Raw genomic sequence first — 23,455 nt, 5'->3', positions numbered from 1 at the left:
ATAAGGTATAATTTGCAAACTAAACATCAGTACTTCAACAGAGAAAATTAAACTAAAAAAAAAGTGATTTTGCGCACTCTTATAAACCCGCTTTTTAAGAGTTATTGTAAGAGTACGCACGCAATTTTATGAACATAGGTCACATGTATAAGATCCAGAACCCTCGTAGGCACTGCATTTTTCATGCCACTATTCAGCACACAATATGCACTCAATCCAGTCTTCTGTAACAGGTTCTTTAAATGTTTCGTTGCACTCTGGACAGCTCCACATTTTCTTATGAGGCGGTGATTTTGGCTTCTTCAAAACAGCTTTTCCATTTTTCGGTGTCTTCTTTGCCTGTCTGAGGTTCACAGCGCATTTTCTTTTTAAACTCTCTTCCGAAAGCTCTTGTGGTGGTGGTAGGTTATCGCCCATATCTAGTTTGACTATATGACTGGGAGCTGGTGATAATTTCCGACTTTTTGCTACCTGAACGTAATTGATTTGGGTAATGGAGAAATTGTTGTTAATTTAATATAAGTTGATGATGTTCCAGGAGTGTTCAATAAATCAAATGTTTTGGCTTCTGGCGCTACAGCAACTGTTTGTTCCAAAGTTGAAATGATTGCAGATGTGTTGGAAACCAGCTCTGTAGGCTGAGGTGAATTTTTCTTAGTAGTGGAACTCTCAAGAACAACAGTTGGACTGTCAAGAACTTTGGAAGCATTTTCAGAGACTAATTCAGAGATTTGATGATTAGATGTTGAGTTATCAGCGACTTCTAACTGAATGTTTGGCGCTTCTACTTGCGTAGCTACTGTAGCTGTAGCAGAATTTTCTCGTTCTGTGACTAAAGTGGCCATGAAGTCAGCTTCGGTAAATATATCATCATTAAAGGGACATATCCCTGTCACTTTAAAACCTTCAATCGCATTCGTTAAAGTAGCAGCTTTAAAATATGCAGGTGCAAATATTGAAGCAATTTGGTAGACCGTAATTACCCGCCCTGGATGGTTCGTCAACAATTTTTCACACTCGTTGGAATAAAACTTTTTTAACGGCCTAAAAAAACATGGGTCAAGTGGCTGCATACGGTGGTTACTATGAGGAGGAAGTGTTAATGCGATAATGTTTTCCCAGTTTTGAAGCTACAGTTTTCCTTTTTAGCCATTTTCTTACCGTGCATTCCGCCATTCCTAAGGATTTTGACACGCTTCTTTTACTAAAGTAATCAAACTATATTTGATATTTCCTAGGCATGCTGAAACAAAAAAAAATTCATGACGCCGACCTTTAGTTTTTTTTTGATAAGAAACAAACAGAAGCTTTCTTCATTATTTATTTGAAATACTTTAGCCGGAGCAAAGTAACCCCAGACTTGTAGTTTAAGGTGGCTTTGCTCCGGTGAAAAGTAACCCCCAAAACTGCGAAATGTTAACAGTAAAACCGAAATTCGTTTTTCAAGAATTATTTACGACTATTAAATAGTTCTACTAGGTAAAAAATAATCACAAGGTAATTCAATATCAACTTTGCCATACTTACTTGTTACACCTAGAATAAAAACCAAAATACACACAAAATTTTTTGAGGTTCAATTATAACATAATATTAAGCGTATCTTCTCTCTGCAGTTGACTGAACGGTACTGAAGGTATCGATGTGCGATCGATAGCCAAATTGGTAATGTTGGATACACTCGCAGTTTGGGTGCGTTATATTTACACCTTTTTGAGCGGGAATTAAAATAAACTTTTTTTTTAAATGGAGAAAAGTCCCCACGGGGGTGGAAAAGTCACCCCGGTTTACGGTACGTATATTCTACATTTTAATAAATATACCTTGACCATATACGGTTGATAAATATATCAATAGTTTTAATTTAAAAACTGTTTTTTTGAACCTAGATAATGAAAAGTTGTCTAGAATCAAAAAAGACTGAAATTTTCTCAAAAGTTAATGACATCTTAAAAAAAAATGAACAATTTTCACTTATTTGCGATACAAAATGGCATAACTACTGAATTTTTTAAAGCGGTTTTTGCTTTCGAGAATTACAATAGGGTTTTTTCACATTTTACACGAAAACTTTAAGGTTATGTGAAAATTATGTGTGACAAAAACTAAATCTATAGTTTTTGTATCTATACTTTTTTTCACCTATAATTTCCATAAAATAGATTTTTTCTCAGACAATTATTTTCTGCAAAAAAAAACCGTTTTTTATTAAACCTACCCTTACACCCCACACAATTTATCAGTAAGAAATTGTTTTCAAAAATCATTGTTTTCCAAAATAATACGCATGTATAATAGCTGGTTTCGTCGTTAATATTTAATCTAATAACACAGTTTGTTTATTTAAATATGGTACAATTATCTATATCTATATTAATAAATATTTAATACAAAAACAGTGCTATTAGATTAGATATTATGAACAAAAAAACTGTGATTTTTCAAAACAATTTTTTACTAGGCAAATGTTTGGGGTGGGTGGGGGGTAAGGGTTGTGTTTTTGAAAAAACAAAGTTTTTTGCATCTATATTCAATATTTAATTTAATTACACTGTTGATTTAAATTTGACATAATTTTGTATATAAATATTTAGTATAAAAACAGCGTTATTAGATTGGATAATGTGGACAAAAAAATAGTGACTTATTTGAGGTGTAGTAATCGAGTTTCAAAACTAGATCTCTAATTTATAATTTTTCTCTCTTTTATAAACAGAATAGTATACTATATAAGTATATTCGACAGTTTAATAAATATGCCTTGACTGTATACGGTTGATAAATACACCAAAATTTACTAAAAAATTGTCCAATTTACATATTATTTAATAATAATATATGGTTTGTTGCTTGGGAACCTACCTAATCATTACCAAGAATTTGCTACAACTATAAAAAGCAGAAAATATGCAATTTGAAGAAATATTGACTTCAGTGCTTTAAATATTTCAAAATTTAATTAAATAATGATTTCTTAAAATCTAGCCCAATAGGGGTCATAAAACTGCTTACCGATTAAATTCTTAAAAATGTAGCTTCACCTTTTTCTGTTTCATCCCAAAAAAGTACAATCCATAATTTTCGTTAAAATATTGCGGCATATAATAATAATAATAATAGACTGTTTATATTTCCTCATAAGATAATACATATGCTCACATAGATATAAATAAGTTTACAATATAAATACAAAGAAAAAGAAATCCATCAGTGTATATTAATTCAACATGTTACTGTAAAGAGGAAATAAAGGTCATGTTTCAGCTACCCTCAGAAGAAGGAGCTGTTAAGACCTTGAATATTACACTTATAATTTAAAAAAAAATATCGCGAACCGCATTATAAACTGTACAAGTAGCATGCATACCCTACATCCATAACTAACCGAAAAGAAAAGAAATCTAAATTATCCTATCTTACTTATTATTAGAAATTTCCAATAATAGTTCAAAATGTCTCCTTTTGCAGTTGTTAATTTCATGTTAATTACAAACAGGATTTTCTCAAAAAATACACGAAAAATGCAAAGAAACAATCAAAAAAAGCCCTTAACATACCCACAAACGCTCTCTTAAAACCTCCATTAAAATCGGCCCAACCCATAGGTCCAATAGCAATAATAATAATAATCTTTATAAACAATATAATAACGTATAATTGGCCGAATCTATTCTCCTACAACAGTAGTAATAAAAGCCAGATGGATTGTTAAAATTAGCGATAAATTATCGAAAAGGAAAATTGATCGGGCGTAGGACGACTAATTTTTGATGTTATTTTTTTTAAAGGAGCGCCCCAAGATCGTGTATAAAACATCCAGGTGGGTCGATAAAGTGGCATAAACTATTTTAGATGTTGGGGGGTTATCATGTCTATTATGTTATCTGATATGATGGGCGGTGATAACGACGACGACAACAGTGAATTGAGTGAACACGCGAGATTTTTGACTAAGGGTAAGTAGTACTTGTTTTAGTGTAGTTTTAGGTTTTGTAAGAATGGGAAATAAAAACGGTGTCGTCTTAACTAACTCCTTTTTAAAAAGCTCAAAGCATCCAAAATTGTCCCATTATTTCAAAATCCTTTCTTGCTTGTACTTTGACCCCAAAGAATATTTTAATTGTATTGAAATAAACAAAACTGCACGTATTAGAAAGAAAAAGGGTCTCTTTGTTATAAGGAGTCTGGTATATATAGCTGCAAATTTCCTCTTTTAAAAATGCGTGTAAACTTGACAACAGAGAATCGGTGAATATGTTTTTGAACAAAACACCCTCCTTGCCCCTGTACACATGTTGAACTCAAACAAAGTTGTTTTTTACTAAATCTAGCCTTTCAATGCTCTACGCACTAACCAATCCCTCAAAACAAAGACCCATGGATATTGTTATTTTTTTTTCAGCTACTTTTTCCTAACCAACCAAATTTCCCCAAAATCTCACTTTTATCTAAATTATTAAATATATTCCAAAATCATCATCAGGACAGGGTAGCCACCAACGCCGCCCTTGTTTTTCAGCTAACAGTTACGTTGGTGTTGCAGGTGCGTTCCTCCTCACACCCTCCCACGATCTTAGCTTGGACAAGGCCGCCAACATTTGCGACAAACTGAACTTCAGGGGCAGTTTTAGCCTCACCAAGACGGCCACCGGGATTTTATTTAAATTTTCCGAACCGGACGACTATCAGCAAGTGTTTAGGAAGGGATTTCATAAGGTGAGAGTTTGTATGCCGATGACACCGCTTTTATGAATGCAACGATCGATTCGTGATGAAACTTTTAATTATATCGATTTATTTGGGGAAAACTCAATACTGGTTTTTCGTCTCAAAAGTTAGCCCACAAAAGAAAATCAATCTTAACCCGACAGGCACCTTTAATGTAATGCAGCATTTCTCGAGGAAATTGCATACAAAACTGCCGCGGATATTGTTTAAAGTTTCCCGAGACCATGACTTCGAAAGGGAAAACTTTCCCGTTGGAAGGTAGGTGGTTTTCCGTGTTTTCCGCGACGGGGAAAATTATCAAAACTTCGATATTGCTCGAAAGTTTCGTAAATTTCGGGTGTCTTCTGGAACTTTCCTTCGAGGGAGGGAGGGAGGGGCACCGACCATTGTCATCCAGAGTTATTGGATCGTATTTGAATAGGAACAGATAGTAAAATGAGGAAGAAGAAGGGTGAAGGGTTTATGTAGATTTAGCTCGGAAGTAATGTTTTTTCTCATGTCACATTATACAGGGTGTTCGAAAAATAGATGGACATTTTTCAATGAGTGATTCCTTGTAAAAAAATATGAGAAAAAGTTTTTATAAACGTGGGTCCGGAAATGCACAGTTTTCAAGATACAGGGATAATTTTTTTTTAAATATTATTTTTTTATTAATATTAAAAAAAAATTTATTCGATTTTTTTGAAATTTGGCAGTATTACTTGTTGTATTAAGAGGCTAATTGGATTGAAATTATAACACTGGTTAAAAGTGTGGTAAAAAAGTAAATTGTGTTATTTTTTTTATCAAATTTTACAATAAAATCATAAGACATTTAAGTTATTATAATTTTTTGAACGATCCAGTACCGTCAAATGGGGTTAAGTGACTCAAAATAAGTGGTTTTTTTCGTTTTTCTGCCAAAGTATTAAATTAAAAAATATGTAAAAAATATTGTAAATTCTGGTAAACGTCTTAAAAGATTTTGTTAAAACTTGTAAGCATTTAAGCATGGGAAGTCCTCCATTTTTTTGATAAAGTCTGATTCACTTTACCCTCCGGTTTGGGGTAAAGTGAATCATGTATTAGAAGTGCTGTAAAATTCACTTTAAACATAATGTGGGTAAAATGAATCAACAAAAAATAAAAAAAGAAGATTTAAACGGAAAAAAACACTTAAAAAAAAACAAATTCTTTATTCTAAAGGTAAAAAAAGTAAGATTAAGTAACAAAGTCTTATTCTATAACACATTCTATCACAGAATATTAAGGCTTTATAAAAACAACAAACTTAGGAACTTTTCTTTAAACAAAAATGGCACTCTTGGTAAAAAAAACTTAAGTCTACATACAAAACATAGGAAAATTAACAAAAAAGAAATTACTCCAACTTTTTAAATTCGTCGTTGTTTAAGTTAAAAACAAATTTACCCCTCTTGAAAGACTTTTGACGCAGTTTTCTAATAATTTGGTCTTGGCTTATTAGGCAAAGGTCCTGTATTTCTGGATAAACAAAATACCCCTTTTCCGAGTTTCCCTTTTTTCTCATGGCATTTATAGTAAATTCTTTTTTCTTTGAACAATTCTCGATTTTGCCAACAAACAATCGATCTCGTTTCTCGGTTGGAAACTTTGCAATAATAAACTCCCCAATCCTTGGCTCCATGGATAAGTCTGTGTCGATCATGTAAGTATCATCATTCGATGTCGACGGATTTGGATCAAACTCGTCAAAGTTTTCAACAATATTTTCGAAATCACTTAGGGAAAATTCTTTATCTAACTTTCGATCTAACTCATCATCCGATATTTCCAGGGCTCTTCTTTCGTTTTTTTTCATGTTTTTTTTAGATGATTTTTTTGTGGGTGTTTTATCTATTATCGTTGATAATAAACTTTGACTTGACACACTTTTGCCAGCCTCGATAATAATTTTTTTTCCTCTCTTTGTTGATTGATTCGGGGTAGTTTTTAAATTTTTTAGGTGACTGATTATTGTGTTACTCCAGGCCTGATCATTATTCTCACCATTTTCATCGATGTGTAAATTTCGTGGAATTTTATTTAAAACTTTGTTGGGATCGAGCGGAAAAATTCCACATGCCTTAAAACCAGCAATGGAATTTTCTTTCGACTTTATGCCAACCTTTTCCACACTCTGTCTCAGCAGCCTTGGAAACTCCGTTTTAGGAATGACTCCACGGTGTTTTAGTTTCCATTGTTCCAAGGTGGATCTCCATGCAGCTTTTAAAGGCCTAAAATACGCGACATCGAGCGGTTGAAGCAAATGTGTTGAATTGGGAGGGGGTAAGACAAAATCAATTTCATTATTCTCACATTGCTGTACGACATTAGTGGTAATGTGGCAATTTAAGTTATCGCCTATTAAAACTTTACGCTCAGCAAGCTTTCGAAAATAAGGCATGACAATTGTCTTAAACCAGTCCTCAAATATATCAGAGTCAAACCATCCACTCATGCTTCTGTTATATCTTGCTCCTTCAATTCCTCCCTCTGTCCAACCATCATAGGAATGTTTTGCCTTGTATACCGTATATGGAGGCAGTAATGTTCCATCAGCGGCTATTGCAAACATCACAGTTGTGCTGGTCTTTGAGGAGTCTATTAACCTATGGGCATGCTTTGCACCTCTTTTTGTAATTACTTTAGCCGACCCGGGATCATCCACAAAATTGGTCTCGTCGTAATTGATAATATTTTGAGCAGGGACGTCTTTCAACGTGACCTGCAAGTTTTCAAAATATTTTTGAATAACCTCGCGGGTTAATGCACCTCTAACGCGTTTTGTATTTTCAGCCAACTTAACGGTAAGGTCTTTATTTCTGCTCATAAAACTTTTGAACCAGTCCATCCCTGGCATATTTTCTTTAAATCTGGAATCCCTTACTCCTAGTCTATTTAGATATTGTTGCACAATTGCTCTAACATCTGTACTTTTTAATGGGAATCCCCAGTCGGCGCAAATTTTGATTGTCTCCTTTAGTCTTAGCTCTTGCTCACCACTTAGTACAGGCTGTCGACCATATTTTAAAGAATGTTTGCCATGATATCTTCTTTGAATGGTACTGAAAGGTACACCAAATCTTTCAGATGCTTGTCTCATGGACATATCACCTCGTCTAACCGCTGCCACTGCTCGACGAACATATTCTTGATCGTAGTTACATTTTCCCTGCGGCCCCAATTTTTTTTTGTAAATTCTCGGCATGCTAAAAAGACCAAAACTAATAAAAAATATTTCTTATATAAAAAATTATTTAAAAAAAAAGTTCTAAAAAATTTAATCATAAATTTACAGCGACACTTAAATGATTCATTTTACCCATTAAAGTTACCATCTTAGAAAAAAAAAATGCTAAAATTCAACAAAAAAAAAATTTACCAAAAATTAAGCACAAATTTGTTTATTAATGTCTAATAAACACATTAATTACATTCAAGTAAATAAATATTAATATTGATCACTTCCGCAACCAATCGTTTCCAAAGTTTTGTAAAATACAAAAAAATCGTTTAACCGGAACATGTCGTTATGGTACTCACATGTATTTTTTTGAGCAGCGAAACACACCCTACCACATACAAAGATATACTAACGAGGTCATCTCGATGCAATAATGTCACTATATGGGGCAGGTCTGCGACGGGATCGACTTTTTTGCGGAAATACCCGATTAATTCATTTTACCCACTATGATTCACTTAACCCCGTTTGACGGTATATAGTATAATTTTATTATTGTATTTTTCTGAGGATCTGTGTTAATTTTAAGGTTACGGGTGGAAGATTATATAGAAAAGTGGCTATTCCGTGTCGTCCGCAAAAGACCTTCTCGTTGCTGGTGCACGAGGTGCCAATAGATCTTCCGGAGGACGATATAAGGGCAAGTTTATATCGTTTTTCTTCAGTGGTAAGTCAAACTTCAACGATATTTAAATAAATAAATAAATAAACGTTTATTATACAACAAAATATTTAAAAAAAGTTAACATACACATAATGTGTTCTTCCATGCTATCTGAAAAATACTGTATTAGTGACCAGTTATAATACAATACTACTTGCTAAACTACTAGACACGTTACGGGAGAAAAATATTATTTTCAGGCAATCCAAACATTATTTAGAATATAAAACGATGATATGGAAAATAGGTGGAAAAGTCCAATTCTCAATTATACAGTGCGTTTCTTTAATGTCCCTCCCCCTCCCCCTTTATTTTTTGAACGGATCAATTTAAAATATTAAAACTTGAGGTAATACAATTGATGAATGAATACTACGTTTTAAAGCAAAATTGACAGATGAAAATGTTAAGACGGCCGCTGGGCGCCATCTTGGAAAAAAAATGAAATGGACGAGTACTTTATAACCCTAGAATATAAATTCAATAACTTACAAAAAAACTACAAAATGGTGGTACATTTAATAATGACCTGAATACATTAACATTTAACTTGAATAAATACATTGATTTCAATTGAAGATACTGGAAATGGTGGCCTTAAACTTCTTGACATAAGAACAGTCGGTCCGAAATTTCACACCGAACATTTTCAAATACACTAACATCGATATTTCTACAAATATTCACTATTATCTGTCGTAAATCCAATACTGAAGCAGGTTCAGTTTCGTACACCTTTTGCTTCAAATAAAAAAAAGTCTAGAGATGTCAAATCTGGCGAGCGAGCTGGCCATTCCACAGGTTCTCGACGGCCAATCCAACGAACGGGAAAATAAAAAATATACATATCGAATTCATTAGGATTCGTGTCAATTAAACTCAATTCGACGTATCAGGTTAAATTTTAATGTATTTAGGTAATTATTAAATGTACCACCATTTTGTAGTATTTTTGTAAGATATTGAATTTATATTCTAGAGTTATAAAGTACTCGTTAAATGCTTCAAAATTATGTGCCACAAGACCACCCTTTTCATTTAATTTTTTTTTCCAAGATGGCGCCCAGCAGCCATATTGAAATTTTCATCTGTCAATTTTGCTTTAAAACATAGTATTTATTCATCAATTACATTACGTCAAATTTCAATATTTTGAATTGATCCATTCAAAAAATTAAGGGGGGGAGGGAAATTAAGGAAAAGCACTGTATATCCCTATCTTAGTCTAAATATTAGAAGAGGATGGGAATAAAATGATGTTTTTCGGGTATAATTAGACGTACTTCAAGAGAAAAACACTATTTCCAGGCGATCCAAACACTATTCAAAAAATGAAAAGATATAGAAAATAGGTGGAAAAATCAAATTCTCATTTATACAGTGCATCCCAAAAGTTATAGACAGTTGACTTCTTTAATTTTTAGTTAAACAGACAGTTGACTTTTTTAACTGTCTGAAATCCACAGGCTCCTTTCATTTTTATCTAACTTTATCCAACTATTCCGATGAATAAATCACATTCGTTCGAATCCCATATTCCGTCGGCGAAATTCCCATTCAAGACACGTAAAGTAACATAAGGAACACACTTACATAAGTAGCAGTTCTCTGTTTATATTTTTAAAAAGTCTTCGAAACGGTAAATAGGATTTCGATATGCAAAAGTACGTACGGCACGTGCCGATCGTCCTATGAACAGGTTTGATTGGATTTGATTTCCTCGATACGTTACAGCCTTTGAATAAGGAAAAAACAACTCGTATTATCGTTAAATATATATTTATTCAATTCAATTGATTTTTAAATCAATTTTAATTAAACCGTAGAATATACGTATATCATATACGATTCTGTTTACAAAAGGGAGAAAATTTTGATATTAAAAAAAAATTGTCACGGGATTTACATATCTAGTTTTTAAACTCGATTACTGAAATATTTGATGAAATTCTTCTGAAAAATCACTGTTTTTTGACTATATTATCCAATCTAATAAGGCTGTTTTTGTACTAAATACTTATATATAAAATTATATCAAACTTAAATAAACAGTGCTATTAAATTAAATATTGAGTATATATTTTTTGTAAAAACATTGTTTTTCATCAAAACATGTCATTTATCGAGGACGTTTTATCCAATATTTATAGTTGAAGTTCAACCAAAAATCTACATCTGGTGTAAACCAAAAAAAACGTTTGATTCAACAATTTAATGTAGGTTACTTGGGATTCAAATAATTTAAAAAAAACTGTTCTTTAATGCTAAAACTTCTCCAGGTGGAAGTGACGAGGCTACAAAGCCGCCTGGATCAACCCCCAGGCACCCCCAACCCCATCAGGATCACCGTGGCCTCCCTCGATGAGTACAACACCCTTTTGCAACAAGGGTTGGATTTTTACGGAGCCACCTACTTCCCCACTGAACCTTTGAAGAAGGACATGCTTAAGGGTAGTAAAGAAGGTGGGTGAGAAAAACTGTCTTTTGATTTTTATTAAAAAAAAAAAAATTATTCAGGCAATTGTTTTGATTCGTCAGGTCTGCTTCCGGTGTTCGATTCGGCGGGGTTTTCGCGAATACCCCCACCACCAAGTCGTACACTGAAACCCGCCAGGTCTTAGGGAGAACTCGTAAGGGCGGAGTCATGGTCGAACTTACCAGGCAACGGTCCAGATTTTGAAAGTTTCACTCATTTTTTTTTTATTATTGATTATGGATTATTACACTTTTTGTTATCGGGTAGATTATTGTTAGTTTCTGTGAATATAAATTATATATGAAAAATTGCTGTTTTTGTTTTTAGATGTGGTAACCCCAGGTACCATATATGTTATGACATTTTTGCGTTATGGGTGAAAATTTAAGGAATTTGATGGGTCACATGCCATAATGGTCAAACGGTTTTCGAGATAAAAAACAGTTGAATATCACTTGAAAATTTATCTTTTTTTATATTTTATTTTTTATTTATAGCTATTTATAGTCGCTTTCCTATTTAAATGATAATTTTTTTTTCAAAACCTAAAATTACGAATGCAAATTTGCCATACTTAAACTTTATTATTAGCATGGAATAAACAATTATTATTTCATAATAGTTTAAAAGATTGTTTTTTATCAACACAACCCTTGCTCCCCCCGCCCACCCCAAACTTTTGCCCAGTAAGAAATTCTTTTAAAAAATCACCGTTTTTTGTCTATAATATCCAAACTAAGAGCACTATTTTTGTATTATTTATTAATATATATATAAATGTATATAAAATTTAAATAAACAAACTATTTTATTAGATTATAATTATTAACGACGAAATCAGCTGTTTTTCATGCGTATTTTTTTAAAAAACAATGATTTTTTCAAACAATTTTTTACTGGTAAGTTGTGTGGGGTGGGTGGGGGGCTAAGGATAAAGTTAATGAAAAAATGTTTTTTTTTAAATAATTGCCTGAAAAAAATGTTTTTTAGGCAAATCATAGCTGATAAAAAAAAATCTAGTTTTTGTATCTATACTTTTCTCACATAAACGGATTTCCAGATATAAAAAGTTAAATATCGCTTGAAAATGTATATTTTTTTATATTTCATTTATATTCACTTTCTTATTTAAATGTTAAATGTAAAATTTTTAACTAAAATTTTTGAAAAACCTAAAATCAAGAATAAAAATTTGCCATACTTAAACTTTATTATTAGCATGTAATAAACAAATATTATTTCATAATAGTTATAAGTTATAAACGTAATATTAAATATCTCAACGTATATCACGTGGACATTTTATCCGATATTTATCGTTGAAGTTCAACTAAAAATGTACACCTGGTGTAAACCAAAAATAAAAGTCTATTTAACCATCGTGTGTTGCTTGGGAATAAGTAATTGAATGTGAAAAAAATAGTAAATGTAATATTAAAGTAATTGAATTTGAAATAATTGCTGAAGTAATATGTGCACTATTACGGTATTGCATTGCTAGTATTTCTGTCTATCTTGTATCGATAACGTGTAACATTTATTGCCAGTTTAAATATTATATTGTCAGTTTTATACACAGACTACTGTTGAAAATAGTTTTTTTTTAAACATTCGGGTTTTTACAAAAAATAAATATTACTTGTGATACTTCGTTAAAAAGGAAATTTTTCAAAGGTTTTAAAAATGCAAAAACCAAATATTGCGCTCATAAGAAAAAATCGATTTGATGATGGTTGGCAACAGACGAAACGTCGTATTAAAAATCTAAAAACACCATCACATAGCACGAAAAAAATGGAAATGCAAAACTGCAAATTATTCTAAAATCAGATAAGAAATAAGCCTAGAAAAAATAAAATCGATTTTTAAAAATTTCGTATTTTTTCGAATATCTTCGCAACCATTCGGAACTTTAACATTTTTTAAACGCTAATATTATATGTTAAGTTCAAAAACTCTCAACTTTACCCCAATTTAACCATTCTCAGACCTCTTATAGATTCTGAGATCTCATCATGTTGAGGATCGAATTAAACGCCCTGTATAATTGTTTACGAAAATACTAATAAGTAATCACAAGAGATCAATTAATGGTAAAAATATTAACTGCTACTGAAAAATTCGGCGATCTTTCAGTAGAAGAGTTTTAAAATGTAATGAGAGAAATTATTAATCATTAAATGAAAATTTTTCATAATTTTTTTTTTCAATTTATCTTTTGTATTTTATCATTCAATGTGTAATAAAGCAATTTAAATGTTTTATGATCTCGTTTTTTATTGAATTTTTTTTTCTACCCTTTTTAAGCAAAACTGTTGGCACAACACATATTTTTAATAAAAAATTAAATTATGCCAAGCCTAAAAAAGTTATGGAATATGAAAAAAATCAAAATGTTGCTGGTGGCGCCCTTTATGACATAATTAAAAAAAAATTATTTTAAGAGAAGAAGTCAAAGCATGCAGATACTGCAGTAAAGTTTAAAAACAATCTTCAAAAATATTGGTATTTATATAGAAATGCAAAATTTTATTGTATAACATTAAATTGGTGGCAATATAGCTGTTACCTAAATTTTTTTAATAAATGTATAATCATCTAAACTGGTTTGCTCCCATACATCTTTTTATTTTATTTTTTTTTTAAATATTTTTTGGATAGCTGGATAAGGTCTATACTTTCTGGTATCTGCAGTGGGTAATTTGCAATTGAATCGGAATATTTTATTTTGTTTTATATACTGTTTATTCACATACTTAATATTTTTTTGGTAATACTTTTATGCTCGACAAACTTTATTTGTCCATTTTTTTCCCGATATTTCCTTTCTGCTTCCTTGTATTTTTCTCATTCTTATCCAATTGCCCTGGTACCTACGCTAAAGTGAGAAGAATGTTAGAAAAAAGTACCTAGGAGAAAAAGGTAAACGGAGTGGCAAGAATTAACGCGCACGCGACACTTGAGATACGGCTTTACGGCTTCTAATTTACGGTGCCAAGGGTTCGACCTATTTTACCCTTATTTGTGCTAAATTATGGGTAAGTCGAGCTTTGTTAATATCTAACTACTTCACATTTACCGCCCAATATAAATACTGAGGACTGAGTCAGGGTATAAAGAAAAATTGAACTAATAACTAGAATCAGCTTCCCTTATCAAATACAGTCCACTTAAAACCCATCTAATCAAGAATAAAACATCTAAACTGTTACGTAATATTTTTCTGTATAATTTTTAGTTTTCTGAATAATCTACCTTATAATTGGGTTTATTACCTGTAAGCTGGTTTGATGTAAATAAATAAATTTTGGCCAAGAAATTGTCCGATAAAATTACATTTTTAGTACCGCTGATCATCTGCCTAAAATCAAAAAAACTTACTTAAGAATCATCATAAGCCCATCAATAATCAATATGCTATTCATTTTCAACCAATTTTTTCCATGAAAGTTAACGGTGAAATTAGTGGTGCCACTGATAATTTTTCTAAAGTCAAAATAACTTTCTTAAAAATGGTTTTAAGCCCTTTGATATGGTGCTTTTTTTCAGTTAATTTTTTCGCACAAATTTAATGGTAAAATGTAGTTTTTGCTACGACTGAAAATGATCACTTTCTTAAAAATTAAAATAAACCCATCAGCACTAATTTTCAGCTCATTTTTCCTTATTATTTCAACGGTGTAATCAGGTTTTTGGTACCACTAACCAACGGTTTGCCTAAAAATTACAACTATTTAAGAAATTAAAATAAACCGACATGGTAGTACTAGTTTTCAGCTGTTTTTTCCATGAATCCTAATGCTAAAATTATTTTTTTAGTACCACTTACAGCTTTCCTAAAAATCCGAAAACCTTTGAAAAGTCATATTGTTTTTAATCGCCTGTTTAACATCTCTCCGTAGACTTAACAACTTGACAAGTTTAATCAATAACCCAAAAATCGACATTTTGCATCAAATAATTTTGGCCCTATTACCTGAAAAAAAAACCAAAAACGGTAATATTCAGCGATGCTTGAACAATTTAAGATCCAACGATTCTCCAGAAAAAAATCTATTTAGTAGAAAGGATCCGTTCTACAACAATTTGAAACAAAAAAAAATTTGGATGAACTACACTTGCGTGCATAGAAATCGGCCCACTGTAAACTTTTGACTTTAAATATATATTTTTTTAAATTATACATCAGATCAAAAAAAGAAATACCTATGCTGTTTGAAAGACAATTTAATATCCTTTATTATGAGTATAAATTTATGAAAACTTATTTGAACATCCTATCTTTAACATAGTGAAATTAATGCATTAAGAAAATTAGGCTTTTTTATTATTAACATAAATAGGGTTATTGACAATTTAAAACTTAACACTTAATTTTTTAATAATGGGTATAACCTCCTCTTGCCCTAATAACATCTCTCATACGATTAGGCATAGATCTAATCAAGTTTGCTATTATTTCTTGTGGGATGTTTAGCCACTCTTCTTCTACTGCAACAATAAGCTCTGGGATCGAGTTTGGGGTACGAAGTCTAGCTCGAATTCTTCGTTTTAGCTCATCCCATAAATGTTCGATCGGATTTAGGTCAGGACTGTATGCTGGCCACTCCATAACCCGAAAACCGACTTCTGCAATGTAATCTTGCACGATTCTTGCGGTGTGCGGCCTTCCGCTGTCATGCATAAAGGTAAATTCATCTATAATGTAGTCGACGTAAGGTACCACATGAATTGCTAAAATCTCCTCGATATACCTAGCAGCCGTTAAACCTCTTCTTCTGTGAACACGGTCGCCCCTACGAATGAACTGAAGGTCGGTTCGTGCTTCTATAGAAATTGCACCCCAGATCATGCAGGAACCACCTCCATAAGCACTTCGCTCTTCAAAGCAGCAATCTGCAAATCGCTCTCTTGGTTTTCGGAACACTTTTCTTCTTCGGTCGCTACCATGGAGGCATATTCTGGACTCATCTGAGAACAGAACAGATCCCCATTGTTCCAACGTCCAATTCAGATGATCCCTTGCAAAACGCAGGCGTGCTTGCCGATGAGCTGGAGTAAGTTTTGGACCAATCGCAGGTGTTTTAGGGGTCAGGTTATTTTCCTGCAGTCTTCGTCTCACTGTCCACTGACTAATAGGCACTCCTCGCACCTCACGGAGCTGTCGTTGCACTTGAACGGCATTAAGGTGACGATTTCTTAATATTGTTGACACAATAAAGCGGTCATCACGAACGGTTGTAAATCGCTTCCTACCTGTTCCAGGTCGCCTATGAATTACTCATAACGTTGGCACACTCTTCGAACCGCTGCGCGAGTCATATCCAATTGTCTAGCAACAGCTCGCTGACTAAGTCCATTTTCGATTAAAGCAATAACTTGGGCGGCTTTTTGTGGTATAGTATGCATTAAATTAACACACTTGAACACTATTGAGGTTATGAAAAACGAATAATATGCAAATTTTAGTTGCAAACGCAATAATTTTATTATTTGACAAATTTGTTATATTCGTTACAATCACCACATAAACACGGTTCATTTGTTTACCGGTTGCTACGCATATAAACGATAAGCCTTCTTGATAAATTTCTACTCACATTAAAGGATATTAAATTGTCTTTCAAACAGCATATTTCTTTTTTTGATCTGATGGATAATTAAAAAAATATATATTTAAAGTCAAAAGTTTACAGTGGACCGATTTCTATGCACGCAAGTTTATATTTTGCACTAAAAAATAAAAAAAAAACTTAATGACGTCATTTTTAAAACATTGCTATGCGAAAACTCTCCTATTGACAAAAATCCATGAAATTTAGGTAAAACTCGGAAATTCATAACAAAGATAATGATAAATTCGAGTTTTCACTTGGAATTTCTTGCAAGTCAATTTTTTATTGTTTAGTGTTCATATTCACATAATTTAAAAATATTGAGATAATGACTCTAACATACTTTAACATGCACTAGCTATTTATACAGAGTGTAAAAACCCTTTCAAATCATCAAAAATGCTACAGTGTGTACAGAAACCATAATAAAGTAACTTGAGATAGAACATAAATTCCAAAATACAAGGTGTTGAAATTTTTCAAAAAAGTCGTCTTGTCCCTCCCTGTATTATGAACGCTTTAAGCGACTTACAGGAATTTTTTAAGGAATGTAGGCTAAACAAATACGCCACTGTTTTTTTTGAAAAAAAAATTGTTTATTTTTTGTAAAACACGACCGCTGCATTTTTGTGCTCCGACGCACCGTTTTAGTGCAAAAAAATAAAATCCCTACCAGGGTTCTTCATTTTATTTGTTTTTTGTTTTATTTCCCAAGAATTTTAGCCACTTTTTCATAATAATCTCATAATATAAATAATAATAATAATAATACAATACCCAATGGCAAATAATGTCAAGGCGATAACATGAACAAGGGAAAAATGAATGACAGTAATCAAACAAAAGTCACTGTTATTATTGTCACTAATTTAGTAGTAATTAAATTAATTATTAATTAATTCTCTTTGCTTGGGTACCGGTATCTTGGGTCAACAGGTGCAGAAAATGTGTGGAAATGCTCGGAGGATACGTTCAATTGTTTATTGTTTAGTTAATTTATTTATTTTTTATTGTAATGATATTAAAATTTTCGTGGTGACAAAAGTCTTGAAGGATCCTTGCATGGATTTTATTTTTTCGCACGAAAACGGTGCGAGCACAAAAATGCAAGAGATGCATTTTATTAAAAATAAACAAACAATATTTGGAAAAAAAAATTGTTTTTCAACATAACAGTGGCTTGCTTTTTTTTTTTTTTTAAAAGTTAACATACATGTGCTGCAATTCCGTCCCTGGACAAGTCAAATCGCTTGCAATTGCTGAAAAAGTTGCCTCATCACCTATCATTTAAAAACTAAAAATTTTATGCATGTTTAATACAGAAAAAAAAATCGATTTTTTTGAAAAATTTCAAACCATGTATTCTAGAAACGGTGCACTTTCGACTATCGCACACAGGCGAAAATCGGGGAAAAGCCGGCCATAAATAGTAGTAGTGCTGATATGAACCACAAACATATTTAATCATAAGAAAATGTTAAAACTAAGATAACACGTTCATTTTAAACATTTTTTTAAATCCCCCCCGCCCCCCTTGGGTTCATTTATTGCATTACATAGGCGCTGCGTAAGTACGCATTTCCTTAAAAAAATTTCAGAATGTTATTATTTCAACAATTTTTCAGTTAAGAGTTTAAAATTCATAATACGGAAAATTTTTGAAATAAAATTCAAAATGTTGAGACTTTTGATAATATAAGTACCTGAGTTTAATAAAATTTCTTATTATAAATTACTAAATAAAGTTGTGATTTGTTTGTTTTTGTGCTATTTAATTTTATAAGTAACCTTTGCTTTGTGTGTAAAAATAAGCAATTAAAATACATGTTAAGAGTAATATATTTAAGTATGTAAAGTATATACAGAGCTTACTTAACAATAACTTTGTAATAATAGTAAAGCCTAACCTATCTTAATAATAATTAAAATCAATCAATATCTTCACTATCACTTTCATCAGCAGAAATTGTTGGTTCATCAAAAAATGCCAAAACTTCTAAAGGGTACTGTTTAAGCTTTTTAGCAGATGATTTTTTCATATTGGAGATTAAAGGATCAGAAGATATTAAGAGATTACAAAATATATCTTCCACGTTTTGTTTTCTTGAAAACTTCCGTGCATGAAATTCTCTGAATCTTTTAATATCTTTATTTCTTGATTCCTGGGCTTCTTCGCCAAGTTGCCCAATTGGAACCAAAAAATATGATATTATATCAGAACTGTGCATTAAGATTTTATGCACGGAAGTTGGCATATTGTACCACGGATACAATTCTACAAATTTTCTGGCCGTATCATGACAGTAATCCTTAAAACTATCGATTTTAATATGAAAACCACTAGAAATTGTTAATAAAATTACTCTGAATCTAAATATCAAATCTTGATTAATGCCTGTAATTTCCGAAGCTTTAGCAGCATTCTCAAAAAAACGGCGAGCAGTGTTGCCGTCATTAGTACTTCCAAAACCAGGTTTTGGTCGGTTAACCAATATTCCCATTTCTTTAAAAAATAAGTCTTGGATTCGTTTTTTGGCATTTGCAAGTTTTTCTTTGTTTTCCTGGCCTCGCGCTTGCCATTGCTTAAATTCCATCTTATAAGATAGATGCAGCAAACACCCAAAAAAACGAATCCAAGCATGTAAAGATGACAAACCAAATTGAAATCTAGATTCGTCAGCAATTTTCGGTTTTAAAACCTTATCGATATTGTTAAAATCTTTGGATGTTAGATTACACAAATAGCATCTCTGAGTTGAAGTATTTTCAGTAACAGCATTACACAATTTGCCATCTATCATTGTAAAATATAAAATGTGTTTTAAAAATACATTGTTTCCTTGAATATCAAGCTTTGTTGGTTGCAAATCTGAAATTTGTTGGTCAAAATATTGCTTTTCTCTCACTGATAACTCTGTTGTTTCATGCCTAAACTGGACTCTAAGAGGTCTACAGAATCGTGTGGAGGAAGTTCTGGGATTTTCTCAGATTACAAACTTATCTTTTGATTTCGGATCACCGTTAATGAGCTGAATTGGTACCATTGATGTTAAAAAGATATTAGCATCTGAAATATTGGACTCTGCAAACTGCTGTTTGTATTGACTCATCCCAGAACTCCCGTCACACCCCCATTTGCAAATTAACTTTAAATTATTATATTTTTCTTGGTTTAAAGAATTTAAAACTTCTTTTAGGGACTCAAATAACCTTAAAGATGTATGATCCAGCAAACTTTGAAGTGGCACTTCAGTAACATCCTCAGAAATGTTTAGGTTTTCTGGGTAGCACCTTTTTTTTGCGGCAGTTATTGACTCATAATTAGGATAAAGAGTTGACCTATGGCTTTTTGCCGAATTTCTTATAAGATTATATTGAAATTTTGTCAATTTAGCCTCTACAAAAAGCGATAAGGCTTCGTCCGCTGAAAATGGTATTTCACATTCTTTTTCAAGAGATTTTTTATATTTTGATGCACGGGTTGGTGATGAGAATGCAACATTTTTTAACACATCTGCTTCATCCAGTTTACCTTCGGACCTAAACTTCATTTGAGCAGCAAATGTTAGTTCTTCAGGGCTTCGATCTGCTCGCATCTGTTCAGTTCTTCTTCTTTTTGATCGGTCACTTAAATCTAAAAATCCAGTGAATGGCCTCCCTCTACTCGATAGAGTTGTATCCTGCATTTCGCCTGGTTGAGCTTCATTCATTGCAGAAGAAAATTCCAACTCAATATTTAACCAATCTCGATTTTTATTTTCAAATGCAGTTTTATTTCTTGATGCTGATGACCATTTTGTGTCATATTTCTCGATGAATTTATATATGACTTTTGAAGACTCTTCTGACAAGCGTTCAACTCGCATGGTAAAGGTCACTTTTTCTGCCAAATAACGGCACTGCTCCATTCTTTTCTTGGACTGACAAATTCCTAACCAACTGACAAGTTGGCTTCTTTTAAACCAAGCAGATTTTGTTGCTGTCCCTGAAATAATAAGTAATTTTGTTAATTATTTTTCATAAGATTTTGCCATTTAAAATTGGTTGCCATATTGAATTTTAAACCCATATGGCAATTTCTATATTAAATTTTCTATTAAATGATGTTTTATTTTATAAAAATTAATTTATTCTTCAAGTTAGTAGCAGAAAATTATTTCTTGCGTTTTGGACCTACAATAGCATTATTTACGAATTTGGACCCGGACTACAAATCTTTAAAAATATTTTTTCGTCAAGATCGCAAATTATCGCAGCAACTTAATATTGGATCTTACAAAGGACTTATTAAGCAATAATTTAAAACTAATTTAAATTCGGGAAATTACGCGAAATAATACTTTTAGTTTGGCAGAAGATCAGAAATATAAATTTTTAAAAAAAATTAACTGTTATATTAACTTTTCAAAAAATCAGTAATAAAAAAAAGTAAAGAAATATTTTTAATTAATATAATTTTTAATATTCTACTAACCACTAGCAATAGGCTCTATTGCTGCTTTACAAAATTTTCACCCACACTTTGCCGAAAAACTAAATTTAAATTACTACTTTTTACAGGCGCTTTTGAATCACAATGAAATAGTCTCCACGAACATGAACTTTCAACTAAAATATTTCTGCAAGTGACAAGACGAAAAACAAAAGGGTAATTGTTTATTATACCCAGGTAACTAGATAATTGAATTATACTCAGAATAGGCCTTAATTGGGAAGTTGGTATTTCCGATTTATGGCCGGCTTTTCCCCGAATTTCGCCTGTGTGATCGGTGTCCTATCTTAAACCACTTTTTTATGGCACCTGTATATACTCTAACATTTTTGACCATTTGAAAAGGGACACCTTGTATATATATTTTTTTAAATTAAAATTTGAATATGTAAGGAATAAAACGTAAGATGATAGCTTCACCATCCGGCAACGGCTGTAGCTACTAGTTTGATTTTTCTGAATAGGTTGTGGGTCAAATGTCAATAATTTGGAAGTTAATTATAAACGGCAACGTGCCTAAATTAAAAGAGTCCGCGTAGTGTGTTTTTAATATTTGTATCCATAAGTAATAACATACATACGAAAATAGAAAAATCGTCATTCATATACAAAATAATTTTTTTTTTAATGGCTCATCAAATTTTGTTTTTGTTTCAATTTAATGGATTTAAGATTGGCTTCCTAAACATACCAAAAATCGTTGGGTCGTAAATTGTTCAACCACCATATTCAACAGCTTACATCTCAAAAACTATTCAAACAAAATATCTGTAACAAATCCAATTTCCTAAAATTTCACGTAGAATCCAAACATGTAATAATATATAGAGTGTTCTATAAGAAAGTTTAACTCTACTTCTAACAGAAAACAAGAGTGCAAATGCCCTAAAAATAGTCTCTTCTTTAAGTAGCATATAACATTGTTTTTTGGATAAAGTTCAATTATCACAGTCAAAAACTGTGATTTTTTTACATTTTCATCTGCGCTAATGTACATACATACGTTAAGTACAGTTAAATTGCAAAAGTTGGCATATGCAGGTGGTCCAATTAAATTTTACAGGTCGTAATTACACCGGAGCGGCGGAGTCATAGGTGAACTTCATATACGTTATATAACATCATGCAGTCCAGTCGGATTGGGATTATTTTGCACCAAAACCTAGAAAGTTTCACTTTTGAAAATTTCTACAAATATTCGTCAAATAAAATCGTTTGAATGTTTTTTTCTTAAATACATACAGAGCGTTCAAAAATTAAAAAAATCCGATTTAACCGCACTATTGATATTAAAGTAAAAGCGAAATGAAGCTGGCAACACGTTCGCAGAATGCATGGGCGCGATCTCGAAAATGAGGTAATTATACCCCTAAGGTATTTCACGCGGTTTTAATACCATAAGGTAAAGGAATTTGCGTATATTTTAGATTAGACACCCGGAGAGTGGCTCCGAGAGTCATTTTTCGACCGACATTAACATTAAAATTATTAAATGCCTTAACGCGTTTACTTTGACCTTATGATGTTTACTTAAATACATCATAAAGTGCATTTAAACACATGCCATAAAGGTAGATGTATATCAAGAGTTTGTAGAGATTGTCAAAGGGGATTTATGGAAAATTGCACTTTCTATATTAGAGATGTTGATTCCATCCTTTTTCAAGGGATTCTTATACCGCGAATGCCATACATTTCCAGTTTGTTAAACAAAATGTTGTGATCTACTACCTGTCATCTTACCCAATAAGATTGAAGACACTTACAAATACAATACAAACATTACTTTTATTAATTAAAAAATTTATTAAGTCAAAACCCTTGAGAATTAAAAATAATTCCTTTTTTTTTAAGAATAATTGTAGTATTAAAAGAATGAATCAATTCATTATTGGGATATATGAGAAACAGAAGTAAATTCTTAAAAAATCCTCTTTAATAGAAACAAACTTGGAATGACCCTCAAATTATTATTCAGAAATTGCTTTAAACTGCCTGGAATAAATTATCAATGACTTTCATCTGTCTGGAAAAAATATGAAATTACTTCCAGGCAGTTGGCAATTCAATTTTAATTACCTGGAAATAAGAGAAAATTACCTTGGAACTCTGGAAAAAAAACGAAAAATGAGAAACTGCTTCAACTGCCTGGACGTAATAAGAAATAATAATAATAATAATAATAATAATAATAATAATAATAATAATAATAATCATAATAATAACAGGACAA

General features: G+C 31.8%; 1 protein-coding gene and 1 long non-coding RNA gene across 5 annotated transcripts; one reads left to right on the top strand and one right to left on the bottom strand.

Annotated features, from left to right (window-relative positions):
• The first annotated feature begins 3,790 nt into the window (after nt 1-3,790).
• On the top strand, nt 3,791-11,423 carry LOC126750200 (uncharacterized). 4 transcript variants are annotated; one of them, XM_050459739.1, is made up of 5 exons: nt 3,791-3,956; nt 4,544-4,716; nt 8,505-8,642; nt 10,919-11,102; nt 11,178-11,423. In XM_050459739.1, the coding sequence occupies exons 1-5, from the start codon at nt 3,869-3,871 to the stop codon at nt 11,258-11,260; spliced, it is 666 nt and encodes a 221-aa protein (XP_050315696.1). In that variant the 5' UTR covers nt 3,791-3,868; the 3' UTR covers nt 11,261-11,423. The 4 variants fall into 4 exon arrangements, with proteins under 4 accessions (XP_050315696.1, XP_050315695.1, XP_050315693.1 ...); XM_050459738.1 differs by having other exon boundaries at nt 11,157-11,423; XM_050459736.1 differs by having other exon boundaries at nt 3,827-3,956; nt 4,520-4,716; nt 11,157-11,423.
• A 3,223-nt stretch (nt 11,424-14,646) lies between these two features.
• LOC126750211 (uncharacterized) lies at nt 14,647-22,368 on the bottom strand. The gene is made up of 3 exons (XR_007665639.1): nt 22,226-22,368; nt 14,945-15,091; nt 14,647-14,832 (listed from the first exon to the last, which is right to left on the bottom strand). It is a non-coding gene; the product is annotated as an uncharacterized LOC126750211 (long non-coding RNA).
• Between the last annotated feature and the right edge of the window lie 1,087 nt (nt 22,369-23,455).

The sequence above is a fragment of the Anthonomus grandis genome, chromosome 2, assembly GCF_022605725.1.
Source record: "Anthonomus grandis grandis chromosome 2, icAntGran1.3, whole genome shotgun sequence".
In the NCBI taxonomy this organism is placed as follows: Eukaryota; Metazoa; Arthropoda; class Insecta; order Coleoptera; family Curculionidae; genus Anthonomus; species Anthonomus grandis.
Note: the sequence above shows the minus strand (reverse complement) of the source record. Positions and strands in the feature narration are given on the sequence as shown.

Bases quoted from the DNA above. Each gene is read 5' to 3' on its own strand.
- LOC126750200 (XM_050459736.1), top strand. From the start codon at position 3,869: ATGTCTATTATGTTATCTGATATGATGGGCGGTGATAACGACGACGAC. The intron at 4,717-8,504 runs GTGAGAGTTTGT...GTTAATTTTAAG, and splicing joins TTAGGAAGGGATTTCATAAG to GTTACGGGTGGAAGATTATA. The intron at 8,643-10,918 runs GTAAGTCAAACT...AAACTTCTCCAG, and splicing joins TATATCGTTTTTCTTCAGTG to GTGGAAGTGACGAGGCTACA.